Raw genomic sequence first — 13,558 nt, 5'->3', positions numbered from 1 at the left:
GGACTAGGCTGGTGTGGAGGATAGAAGCCTGGGCCAAGGTGAGTGCTCCACGTGACCTGAGGGGGACTGCATTCGAAGAACAAGCCTCATGTGCAGTCCTGAGCAGTCAGCTTTTCCAGGACAGATGACACTTCTGGTGTGTTGCATAAAGTACCTCTGCCTCCAGGTAGCTTATGTCCTGGCTGGGGGCAGTAGAGGAAGGTCAGGTGCATATGTTGCAATTTCAGGTCGTGGTAAAGGATGGGAAGAATATAATGCACCGATGTAAGAGTCACCAAGGAGTCCTTTTGGATGAAGGGGGTTAGGAAGGCATTTCCCATGAGGGGAAATTTTTCATACCTGAAGGATAAGCAAAGGCCAGTCCTGTGGTAACTGATTCCGGGCAGAAAATAGCCAGTGAGAAGGCCTCGAGTCATGAACAAGCTTTAGTAGGTTAAAAACACATCATCACATGACTGCAAAAGGGTAGATGGAGGGAGCACACTGGGCAGGAAAGAGAGTCACAGGTGGACCAAGCTGTAAAGGCTGTGGGAGTGGATTCCATCCTGAGCTCGGTGGGCAGGGAAGGGAGGGTTGAGAGTGTGGTGGTCACTCCAGCTAAATTTTGTCCATTTGGACATCAGGGGAGGTGGGGACCAGTCTGGAATTACTTAAGAGGCTCTTACAGTGGTCCAGGATGGACAGAGAAGCAGAGAGGTGGATGGATTCAGGGCGGTTCTTGAGGGAAGATCTGACAGCCCTTGTGGATGGATCTGCTGTGGGGATGGGGTGAGAGAAGTACAGGGTGACCCCCCACTGGCCACTCACTGGGTGGCAGGGCCTCATGCTACATGGGGAGTGGAGGGAGCAGGCTGGAATGGTCGACGGGATGGAATGAGCACACGTGAGATCAAGGGTTCTCTTTTGGCCACCTGAATTTGAGGAACTTGTTAGCATATGAGGAGCGATGCCAGAGCCCGGGAATTTGGTCAGGACTGGAGTGCAATAGTTAGCATCAGGTCGTAGACAGAATTTAAAGCCAAGAGACTGGAAGGGATCACTTAGAGGGAGTGTATGGAAAGAGAAGGAAAGAATGCAGGAGTGAACTCTGAGGCCTCCCCCCACCTAGAGGTTGGATACTCTAGAAGGAGCCAGCAAAGGAGTGGCCACTCAGGTAAGAGGCTGAGGTTGGCCAGGGTGAGAGGGAATGGTCCTTGGAGGGAGTGGAGCAATTGTGTCATGTGCTGTTAGGGGTTGAAATGAGCAGAGAAGTAACCATCAGATTGGTCAACATGGAGGCCAGTGGCAACCCTAACAAGGGTAATTTCCAGTATTCACTGGAGTGCACGATGTTCCAAGCTCCTAGTAAGATCTACATGTGTCCCTAGTATGTTGATGTGAGCTCCTTGTTTCTTAGATGCGTGATTTGACCCCATTTCCCGGAGAGAGTTGGTGGGTGAGTTCCTTTAGGAGGAGGTTCTGGGAGGGAATCGAGGCTCAGGGTAGGGAGACTATAGGTGATGAGTTGCAGCAGGAGCCCCCAGAGGGTTGGGAGGGAGGTGACCTGGAATCCCCTGCCCCCACCAGGCTGCCAGGTAGCCCCCAGGGCCAGCTGATCTTCAGCTGGGAGGTTTGGGAGTTTGGGTGGGCGACCTGTGACCTGTGCAGGGAAGGCCCCTGGGCTGACGGTGCCTCCTCACTAATGCTGTGCCCTGGGCTGAGCAGGACGGGACTTGGTTCAGATTCCCAGTTGCCTCAGCTGAGTGGTGTGGCTTTGGGCAAGTCCTTTAACCTCCTGGGTCCACTTCCTCACCAGAAAAACGAGCAGTGTCATCATCCGTACCTCGCACTGTTCTAGGCTGGATAAAATGAAGCAACCGACCTGGCAAGTGCTATGCTACCTTGTTGGTCGAGAGACCACAGGCTATGGGCTCTGGAGCCAGAGGCCCTGGGTTCAAATTCCAGTTCTATTTCTGGGTTGGGCAGGATAATCGGTGCCTCCGTTTCCTGCTCTGTGAGGTGAGCATAATTCTACTTCCTGTTTCTGAGGCACCCAGCAAAGGCCTCCGTGTGCTCACTGAGAAGAGTTCCCCGGCCAGAGCAAGTGCCGGGTGCCAGCCTGCCTCCGGGTGTTTGCAGACCATCCAGAGCTACATGTTGGTTTTCTCTTCTCTGGGCAGTTCCGCCTGGTGGTGAAGACAGCCCTGAAGCTGCTGCTGGTCTTTGTGGAGTACTCGGAGTCCAATGCACCTCTTCTGATTCAGGCCGTCTCTGCTGTCGACACTAAAAGGGGTAAGTGGACTCCATCGACCGTTGCATCAGGGCAAAAGTGTCTACTGCAGGCAGGCTTCCATTTTTAACATGTTCAAAACAGAACTGAGTGCAAACAATTGTGCAAACTCCCCACTGCAGGAAATGTATTTTTTAGAATAGTACATCTACAAAGATTAGGGATGGAACCTACTGTAACAGTGCCAAAAGAACCACACCAAACAAACAAAACACCCATGGGCTTGTCCAGGACAGGTCAGACCCTGAGCTTATGTCGTTTTATTTTTAATTTTTTTTTAACATTTATTCATTTGTGAGGGACATAGAGTGAGTGGGGGAGGGGCAGAGAGAGCGGGAGACACAGAATCTGAAGCAGACTCCAGGCTCTAAGCTGTCAGCACAGAGCCTGACATGGGATTCGAACCTACCAACCACAAGATCATGACCTGAGCTGAAGTCAGATGCTCAGCTGACTGAGCCACCCAGCTGCCCCAACCCTGAGCTTATTTTTATGCCCTGTCCCCACCCCCTTCACTGAACACATAGAACCAGCTCCTTCTCCCCTTTTCCCATCTTGTCCAGGTCACCCTGGTTCCTTTCTCCCCCTCCTCTCACAGCTGGTTTGTTGGCTCTGACCCTTAGCTGTTTCTTGAATCTTCTCCCCTCCTTACCTCCATCTCATGCCCTTCCTACTGGGGGCCTTTACCATCTATCACTTGGCATCCCTCACCTCTGCTGTTGGAAAAGTCTTCTGAGACACAAATTTTGTCTTATTATTTCCCTGCCAGTGGCTTCCCCCCCTGCCTATAGGATTAGGTCCAAACCCTGCAACTGACCCTTCACCACCCAGCCCCTGTCCACCTGTCACCCTCCTCCTCCCCGCTGGCCTGCATTGTCCCTTCCCTATCTCAGGTCCATCATGGGCACTCAGAGCCCCGTATGTCCCCTTCTCTGCTGTGTTGTTGCATTGATGTTTCCCACGACTGTGTGCCCGGCCTGAGGGTCTTTGGCTCTCCTCTTGGTTTCCAGGCTCACAGCTGCCCCATAGCATGCGGGCCTTCCATACATACTTGATGACAGAAAGGCCTTTGGATTTGGTTTAGTGTATAACATGCTGTGGCTCCAATAATATTGTGAAGCCTGAAGCTAAAATGTTAGGGGCTTTTGTTTTGTCCTTTTAAAAATTTTTGGGGGGTCGTTCTCTCAGTAGGACAGTATTTACCACTATTATCATCCCCACTAAGACTCAAAATCAAAAACTTCATGTCATTTTTTTTTCTTTTTATGATTATAACAGTAATACTCTCTGTAGAAAATGTGGAAAATATAAAGGAGATGATAACAAATCACCTCTAATCTCAACAGACAGAAATAATTGTTAACATGTTGGTGCATTTCCCTAGAGTTTTGTTTATGTGTTTCTGTGCATACACTTTATCCACAAATCGGCCGAGATACAACTGTCAAGAAGAAACAAGGGGCCTAAACTGCACTCTTTGATTTAAGCCATTTGTGTCTCTGGTTCTGCATTGCTCAGAGACTCACCTTCCAGGTGAAATAAAGTAGCTCACTAGTTACTTTGGAAGTTGGAATATCAGTTAATAAAAGCCATCTAGGGCCATAAATTGAGCTCCCATGCCTTTCCCACAAATGCCCAGGCAGATGTTAGCACCAGGCATGGCGGATCACAGGTTGTGTGAGAGAGACAAACCCACATGCATGGACAGGGGCCGTGAATCTGCAAGATGGATCCCAGACCAGGGCAGGCCTGTGTGTTTCTTTCTACAACAGCATGTTTCCATTGGGTGCCAGATTTTAAATCTCTTATGGCCAAGAGCAGATTATGGGACCAGCTGAGAATCCTTGATGAAGACAGTCAGTGGCTCAGAAACCAGGGTTTGTTTCCATTTAATGAGGTTTAGGGCCAAAGGTGGGTGTATGGGAAGATAGTGAGGTGAACCCTTTTATTGGTCCTTGGAGGGGTCATACTCCATCTGCCAATTATATCTGGGGATTACTTTGGGGCAGTTAATAGACTCCTTGTTATCCTGTCCTAGATTTCAGGTGACCCATGTACCATTCTCATGGAGGCTGCATTCAAAGGATAAGTCTTCTCATGGCCTTGGGGGTCCTCCTTTGGCTTCATTTAGTTGAGATCTTAGAGTTTCCTTTCTCGGACTTCACTTTGCATGAAGGCTGTCGGGGGGCGGGGCGAGGGGGCGGTGGATAGAGGAATGATCTTGAGATCACCCAGGGCTTTGTACCCACATTTAAGACCCCATCTACCAGCCCAGCCCGAGGCTCTCTGTTCTCTTCATTGTCTTCCCCAAGACAAAATGATGGCCATCTTTTCCCAATTAAAAAAAAAAAAAAGGGCAGCTAATGGATTGTTTTCTCAACTTGATGGTCTGCCTATAAAATTTGTTAACTTCTTGGCAGCTACTGCCATCTGTCTGCTACTGAGTGCTAGCAGCTGGGGAAAAAAAAAAAGCGACACTAATGGAAAAACTCAGACATAGCATATCACGTGGTTCAATAGCATGTTTCTCTGTGGACATGTGTGGTCTTGGCCATGATTTTATAATGCATACATATAACATCATCCTATTTTACTGCTAGTAAAATTGTTCCTGAGCCCTGTGATGGAATGAAACCTATAAATATGTCAGGGCGCTCTGCAGAGAGAACCGTGACTTCCAGGTGTGTTTCCACCTCATAGGATTCGAAGCAGCCTTCCCTTTCCCTCTCAGCTGGGTGAAGGGCTGGACGGAGATGCCAGAGGTGACTGAGCGCCAACCGAGCATGTCCATTTGTGCACGGGTTTATAAATAAGCCATAAATTGTACTCCTCAGAGTGGCTTCAGAGCTATTCCTCTGTGGGGTAGGGTGGAGAATGGGCGTGCTGAAGTGTAGGCTGGCATTTTGGTTTTTGTTCTTGGAAAAGAATTCTTTTGGATGATGAAAACTGTCAGATTTAAATAATCAGCAAAGAAAACCAGCACATAAGCTATGAGTCCTCAGCAGTTACTACCACCTACAGCAGATGAAGTCCAGAAAAAATTCCTCTGGCTGCTTTGTGAATATCATGCCTGATGCACGTAGGTTAACCAGTAGGGCTCGTCCTGTGAGTGTGGATGATTTGCCCTTTGGCCAGGAAGTAGGACGGATGCGGGGCAGGGAAAAGAGCTGAGGGGTCATAGTCCATCACAGGGACTAATAAATATTGATGAGTTAAGGAATATTAAAAATGCCCCATTTGAGCCAGGCAATTGGCACATTTATCGGGGGGCTGGAACGAAAGGTGGGCTGGTGCCACTGTCTGGGCCATGGCGCAGGAATGCCCATCTGCTCAAACTGCTGGGTTCTCTCTTTTCTTGAATTGTCAGGTCACTTTCGCTTCCTAGTGGACAGGGTGTGGCAGGAAGAGAGAGTGAGTGTGTACAGGAGCCTGTCTTTGTCATTTTGCCATCATCAGAGACTCCCTTTCATCAAGATTGTCCCTCTGGGGTCGGCAGGAAACTGATGGAGAGAGCTCTGCCCCCGACCCCCACCTCCTCAGGAAGGTGCCCTTCCCTCTAACTAGATGGGTTTCCCTCTCCGAGGGCGGGGCAAGTGACCAGACTGAGTAACTTAGTTTGAAATTTCACTTACAAGTCTTGAGTCCCCCTAATTTGGGTCAGCACTGCTCTTGAAGAAGCTCTATTTTCATTTGAATCTGGTGTAATGAGATATGGCATAACTCCTAAATGTGTGTATCACACGTGATTAACAGGGAAAAAAATCCAGCCATCGTTTCAAGCCATCCTGTCTCTGACGTCTGCCCCAGGATACACTGATCTGTGACGAACTCCCAAAGCATGGTAGACAAAACTCCAGCTCATTTTTTGTGGTTATTTATAGCAGAAGTATCTGTGTTACATGTGTTTGTCAGGCACGTAGAAAGATGTGGAACATGCTGCAAGGACCTTCTGACTGAGTGGTAGACCAACTCTACGAGGCATTGTGCTAAACCTCTTTTTTGGTCGGGGAGCAGCTACCCTAGAGACCTAGGAGGAGAGTAAGGGGAAGAAAGTATTGAGTCATCCGTTGTGGGCTGGCTTCTTCTGGGTTGAGAGAGTAGCACTGTGGTTTGGCGGGAAAAGGGGACCTGCCTGGGAGTCCATGTAGAAGGCCTGTGCGTAAGCGTGAGTGTCACCATCACCCCCCAGCACCATGACGGGTACAGCTACTGACATTACGTAACAGATACTGTGCTAAGTATTTTTCATATAAAATCCATTTATTCGATAAATATTTAAGTGCCAATGATGTACTTGAAACATTGGAGGAAAAACGGGCTCTCGTGGAGACTCTACTCATAGAGCCAGTGTCTGGGGTTGGAGCTGGAGAGAGAAGGCAATGATTAGGGAAATTACTGTCTTCTAATATGCTTCGTTAGTGCTCAGGCAAAAGGACTAAGTGCTCTATCTCAGGAATTCTCCAAGGTTGATACGAATGCTCCTATTTAGATGCATTTCTTGAGACTGTTCATTCCGCTACTTTGGGGCTCAGTTTCTTTCTCTGTCCTGTGAAGGGATAAGATCATACAGTTGATGATTTGAATACAGGACAGCCCCCTACCCACACAAGCACACACATACTCTGTATGGCGCAAGCAGAGGTCAGTGGGGAGAGGGGTTGACCTGTACCATTTAGTTCCAGCAGGTGCGGCTCCTGGGGAAGCAGAAGCTGCTGGTGCTTCACATGGGCCACCTTGAGCCCTGCCAAGGCTGTTTTGTTACACCAAAATGTTTCCTCCCCTTTACCTTCTTTCTTTTACATCTTACCTATTTTCTGGTCCCCAAACAATCACAGGAGAGTTAGCACTCATCTCAACAGTGTAGGAATATATGCAACTTTCCGGACCTGAAATCGTTAAAAGGTAATCAGATGTCACAGCTGAAGAGCCCATTTTCCAGTAAGTTAAGCCAGTGTTTGAATGTTTCATTATAAAGGACTAAAAGGTGTGCACATGGGTATGTCTTTATGGTCTGCCTACTCCCTTCTTCCCTCTAAGCCTGCCTCTGCTTCTTGGCCTTTCCTTCCCCAGGCCCTGTTTGGCCTCTTTGGCTCCAAGGTATGCAACCAGGAAGCCTGCTCTGGGCCCCCTAGTGCCATTGGAAATGCTTAGTTTCACTGCTGGTCTTCCTTTTAACCATAGGTGGATAACCCACTAGAACCTGTGTTTTATGCTGAGGTTGGGTGCCGAGTGTGAATAATACAAGTTGCACTTGTCCTAAACACAGCAGAAGCATTTGGAGTGCTCGAACAGTACCTGGACAGTGGGACCCAAGACCTACTGACACATTGATTGACTGTTATGAGGACAGAAACAGTTATTTTGCTGGGCAGGTGAGGACTTCAGAATAGTTGGATAGTAAAAATCAGCAAGGAGGTATTTTAGAAGTTAATGGGCAAAAGATCGTGGTCTTGTGTTTGGAATTGGGAAAGGTTAGGGAAACTTCCCTAGTACTGACCAACTGGGCAATTTTGGCAAAAGAGGAAGCTTTCTGTTCCCAAGCTAGGAGAGCCAGCAGACCTCCATATTAAGCTGTATCTGCATTTTTAACATCGTATAGTAGGTGCCTGTTCTTTTTTTTAAAAATTCTCCTACCTCCTTCCTTCTCGTACTGTATGCATTTGCCCTCCGGTTGTTTTAAAACTGCTCCAGCTTAACCCAGTTCATGCCCTCTCAGAGATCCTCATTTACTCTTCAGACATTTTATTGAGCTCCTGTTATGGGCCAGGCACTGTGCTGACAGCAAAGAGGTGAGATAGATAACGTTGCTGACCTTGGGGAGCTTTGTTTGCAAGGCCAGGAAATCAGCTCTGACGTTACCCATCCAAGAACTAGCATTTGGAAGCCACTGCCTTTCCATTATATCAGAATTTACTTTTATCAGCAAAAATAAGCAATCTCCCTTTGAGATTTGTTTAGAGAAAGCAGGAAAGGCTTCATGTTCCCTACCACCATGCCAAGGGTAAGGCAGTATTTCACTTCAAATGTTTATCTCGGACGTAGGAAATTGTGTCCCGTTTTGTGGTCACTTTGTGACGTTGGCCTTGGCTTATCAGTCCTGAATGTGATGGGTTTTCCTGCCCTCTCCTGGAGCCAGGGACTAACCACCCCTGAGCCTTCACCTGCAGAGCCCCAGTGAAGTACCACTTCTTGCCTCAGGCTCTCCTTGACCATCATCCCTTGCTGAGTGACAGGCTTAGCTAAATGGTTTTGCCTCTTAAATGCTTTTAGTCTCTGTTGAGGTGTGTTCTTGAGTTTATGCCTAAGTGTTCCACTAGATTATAAAGCTCTTGAAGGCAGGCTCCAGTAGACCCTGTTCTTTGTACCCTGTTGATGCTTAAACAGTATTTGTGCCTTGACTGAACACAGGTCATATACTTCTGTTCTTAAAATGTTTGCCAGACGGACGTTTCACTGTTACTTTTTGGGGTCCACTGTTGGAGTCAATATAAGGTTCTCCCACGTCCCTTTCCCTTGCGGAAGGTCAGAGCATAACATGCTAAGGGACATTCTGAGAGGATTTATTGAGAGTTTCCATGCTCAGAGAGTGAAATTCATTGGCATAAAAAGCAGCACGTGAATGGATTTTTTTCAAATTACATATTTAACATAAAGGGAGCTTTGAAGCAAATTGATAGCCATCCTGACATTAAAGAGTGTACATTTTCAAGTGGACGAGAACGATGTGGTCTGTTATTGCCAAATGAGAAGCATGTTCAAGTCCACCCTGAGGATAGTGTTACACTTTGAAATTTGGTGAATGAAAGACATTGTCATCATTGGGTGATGAGTCTTCGGATGAACTATGGTATGAGTTGGATAAGGAACATTGACTCGCTGTTTCTGATGATTATTGCTTTGTTCCTAGGAGTCACACCCTGGTCAAATATCATGGAAATCCTGGAGGAAAAAGATGGGGTCGACACAGAGCTGCTGGTTTATGCCATGACTTTAGTGAACAAGGTTGGTTGATGATTGTTAAGGGTTGAATTATGTCCCCTTAAAAGATATGTTGAAGTCTTAATCCCTGTGAATACCTATGAATGTGACCTTATTTGGAAAGAGAATCTTTGCAGATGCAATCAAGGTGAGATGAGGTCTTTAGGGTGGACCCTAATCCCATATGACTGATGTCCCTAGAAGAGGAAAAGAGAGGTATACACATAGAGGGGAGATGATGTATGCACATGCATATGAGGAAGACAACCATGTGTAAATAGTCCGAGAGTGGAGAATACATCTCTTAGCTAAGGAATGCCAAGGATGATGCAAGGAAGGATCATCCTCTAGAGCCTTCAGAGAGAGCATGGCTCTGCTGACACTTTGATAACAGACTTCCAGTCTCAAACTGTGAGAGAACAAATTTCTGCTGTTTTAAGCTCCTAGTTTGTGGTATGTTGTTAGAGTAGCCCCAGGGAACTAATACGATGTGAAAATCTAAAATCTGCCCCCTGAGCAAAGACCACCCCCATCATGGTGGCTGGAACCATGGCTACGGTGTTCTTCTGTGCGAGAGAAAACCCTTTCTGCCCACATACGATGTGTGTGCATGGTCTTTTCTAACAAAACCAGAGAGATGGCAGTGAGAATTTTCTGACCGCTTTTCCCATCAAGATGTCCCTTGAAAACATTTTTCTGTAAGAGCATAAATGAGCAAGTGTTACCCTATGAAAATAGTGTACAATCCAGGAGAAATGAAGGCACTCTTGTTCCACTGTGTATTGAATTCTGACTGCTGGGAGTGGGTCTCATTCTCCTTTTATGAAAGTGACATCACCCTTATGCTCTCCTCCCTCCCAACCCATCCCTCCTGGTCACCACCTGGCAGGGTAATATCAGTCTTCAGCATCCATCCCTAGAGGTGGTGCTGACCCCACACTGCCCTGAGCCAGCCCACCCTCGGGACTGGTGTCCCTTCCTCCTTATAACTGAGGTGGTGTGTGTGTTGGAGGGGTATCTCCTGCAGATTGCTGTGCCCTAGACCCCAGGAATCTCACCAACCACCCCGTGGGCCTGCCTTCACTCCTCAAGCTGCTGGGTGCAGGCCTATAGTACCAGCTATAGTGATGGATGGTTCTTCAGAGAAGAAGACTGAGAATCTCTTCATGAAATATAACTAGAGAAACATTTCCCCTGATGCTGGGAACATATAGTAGAAAGCATTATGAGAAGTAATTTCTTCTAGATATTAAAATGTCATGCAAACTCTAAACATTAAAACAATGTGGTCCTGGCCCTTTCCTCGGCTGCCAGATGAAACAGACCTCACTTCACGGAGCAACTTACCCTAGGGTTGAAATCACTGGGGATGGGTTAGCTTCATTCATGACTGGGGAGGGGGTGTGCTAAATGGAAATAAACATACATGCTTTGACCAATACCGAAATGAATTCCAGACAGATTAAAGAGTTGAATGTAACACATGAAACAGTAGAAAAAGAAGGAGAGGGGAAGATTAATTTGTTTCTGGTAGATGAAGATTATTTTAATAATCAAACGTGTCAAAAATATTCCAAAGAGAAGGGCTTTTAAATATTTCACTGCATTAAGTTATAAAAGGTGTTATTTATAAAATGAAAACCACAAATAAAAGCTAAGGGCAAGCAGCACATTGGGAAATGGTTTGCAAAAAACAGGGCAGAAAATTATACTATTACCAATTTATCAAGAACCCAGTTGAAAAATGAAGGACATTAAATCTATTAAGATGAAAATAAATATATAGTAAAACAGACATTTCCTCCCAGGTCACATTGGCAGGGATTGCTTTTTAATGAAATGCTATTTTGTTGACAAGGACCCGGGAAATTCTAGTATGGTCGTGGTGGGGAATGGGCATCCTTTTCTGTAGGATAATCCTAAGAATTTTGTTTATGTTTTCAAAGAATTGGCGAGTATACCTTAGCATGCAATTTTAAAGCAATTTTCTGTCCAATTATTTTTAAGATCAGGGTCATCTATTTCCTGTCCTTTTCAGTCAGTGACATTGGTTTTGGAAAATGTGGACTTCAGCAAAAGTGGAATTTTCATTCTTGGCTGGTGTTTCCATTGTCATGCTACCCATTCTCTTGGCGGAGGCCATGTTCGGGTGGTTCGATGGTCCTAACAGCGGGGGCGGGTGTGGCCATTCTGCCGGGCGCTGGCGAGGACCCAGCTCCTGTCACATTCTTTTTGGCATCAGATGGCATTTAACGTCCAGGAATTCCTCGCTTACTCGTTCTTTTCTGGCAGTTCTGTCTCTTCTCATGTTAGTTCTGGCTCCGGGGAGGTCGAGGAACGTCCTATGGACAATTGCTCCAAATGTCATCCTTTCCTCAAGGTCAATAAACCACTAGATTCCACACTGGGTTTGTTTTCTTTTGCTGAATTTTAGTCATGTTTATTGCCCCAGTGAGCAAAATCTTCTGAGATCCCAAACAAACAAAAAAAATAAATTGAAATGTTAATATGGGTCTGGAAAAAATTCAGGCTCTGAAATCTGGGAAATTACTATATTGCTTTTCTAAGTTTTCTTTTAAGCAAATAAAAGATGGACTAATAACGTGGAATTCAAAACATGAACATTTTTATGACAAAACAGGGGCACTAAAGTTTAGCCTGCATATGGTTCTGAGACTGACGCTTGCTCTCTTTGTTAAACAGAGACGTTAGTGGGGGATTTCCAAGATCCAGGCTAATCACCCCCACCAATCTTGTCCATACCCCTCACCCCATGTTATCAGATTTGAACGAGTATCGGAAAGTAACCCCTTCTCATCCTGCAAGCAGAAGTTCTATAATGCCCTCTCTCCAACCAGCTGAAGTCCCCGCAGTGGGAATCCCCCACTTTGAGGGGCTCAGATATTGCCCACCTTGTTAGAACAGGAAGAGGTAGATGAGGGACAAGAGGTGTTACTGTGGGGCTGGCTTGCAGCTTTCAGGGAAGGGCTGGGATTCATGCTGAGTATTTGCCTTTATTTTTACATTCCTTTTATTGTTAATTACTGTACCATAAACTTTTAAATAATTTAGCTGTATGGGTTTTAACACTTGTATCGTGATGCATAACCTTCACAGTTAGAATGTAGAACATTTCCATCTCCCCCCAAATCTCTCTCAGGTTATCCTTTTCTAGTGATATCTTGATTCCCTCTTCCAACCCCTGACAACCATTCACTATCCCTATAGTTTTGTCCTTTCCAAAACGTCAAATAGCCTCAGAGAGGATGTAACCCTTTGAGGCTGCCTTCTCTCAGATTTATCTGTTATCGGGTGTATTAATGGTTGCTCCTTTCTGCTGCTGTGTAGTATTCTATGATACAGATACACCACAACTTATTCTCCCATTGAAGGAAATTTGGGTTTTTACAGCTTTTGGATTTCACAAGTAATGTTTCGATGAAAATCTGTGTGCACAGGGTGCCTGGGTGGCTCAGTCGGTTAAGCATCCAACTTCAGCTCAGGTCATGATCTCGCAGTTCATGAGTTCGAGCCCCGTGTTGGGCTCTGTGCTGACAGCTCAGAGCCTGGAGCCTCTTTCAGATTCTGTGTCTCCCTCTCTCTCTTCCTCTCCCCTGCTCACTCGCTTGCATGCTCGCGCTCTCTCTCTCTCTCTCTCTCTCAAAAATAAACATTAAAAAAAAATTTGTGTGCAGGCATTTGCCACACTGGTTTTATTCTGTAAGAAAGATTTGATACAACCAGTGAGAACCCAGGAGAGAAAAATAAAATGCCCTTTAGGACGGAACTTTCTCCTTCTGAGAGATGCCTGGGAAGATTGATGTGTCACAAGCCCTGGCAAGACAGGGTCTGAAAGAAAACAGGAAGGGGAGTCAGGAGTGTCACCTGAAAGTCAAGGCATCAAGAGACGTTTGCCTCACAGACTTTCTGAAATGGCTGCCACATCTTCCAGGAGGAGGTAACTCAGAGGCGAGGTGTCCGGGTGGAACTGGGAGAGGACAGGCCAGGGAGGGGTGGAGCCGTGGAACAGTTTGTGGAGATATTAGAGAATCAGCTGAAAATGGGTGAATGTCCTCTTCCTCTGCAAGTAGAGAAAAGAAGCCATATTTGTTTGTGGCAAAAGGCCATTTACCCCTGCAGCCACACATGGAAGGGGTTGGTATGTGGGCTTGGCTCCAGCCCAAAATGTCACAGTGGAAGTGACAAATGACCTCTTAATACCCTCACTTCCGGACCTATTTTGAGCAAGTCTCCCTGAATCTGTTCAGTTCTATGGACCTAATTGTTTATTCAATAGTACTCCTTCCCCCC

General features: G+C 46.3%; 1 protein-coding gene and 1 long non-coding RNA gene across 6 annotated transcripts in view; one reads left to right on the top strand and one right to left on the bottom strand.

Annotated features, from left to right (window-relative positions):
• The window catches only part of FHOD3 (formin homology 2 domain containing 3), a 469,815-nt gene that overhangs the window by 288,359 nt on the left and 167,898 nt on the right, over positions 1-13,558 (top strand). For all 5 annotated transcript variants that reach the window (XM_049619507.1, XM_049619508.1, XM_049619506.1 and 2 more), the window contains exons 7-8: positions 2,160-2,271; positions 9,177-9,271. In XM_049619507.1, coding sequence (XP_049475464.1) covers positions 2,160-2,271; positions 9,177-9,271 — 207 coding nt within the window. The remainder of the gene's footprint in view (positions 1-2,159; positions 2,272-9,176; positions 9,272-13,558) is intronic.
• Positions 1-13,558, bottom strand: part of LOC125914273 (uncharacterized) — a 152,113-nt gene that overhangs the window by 129,748 nt on the left and 8,807 nt on the right. The gene's annotated exons all lie outside the window — the stretch shown is intronic.

Source organism: Panthera uncia, assembly GCF_023721935.1.
Source record: "Panthera uncia isolate 11264 chromosome D3 unlocalized genomic scaffold, Puncia_PCG_1.0 HiC_scaffold_8, whole genome shotgun sequence".
NCBI classification, from domain to species: Eukaryota; Metazoa; Chordata; class Mammalia; order Carnivora; family Felidae; genus Panthera; species Panthera uncia.
Note: the sequence above shows the minus strand (reverse complement) of the source record. Positions and strands in the feature narration are given on the sequence as shown.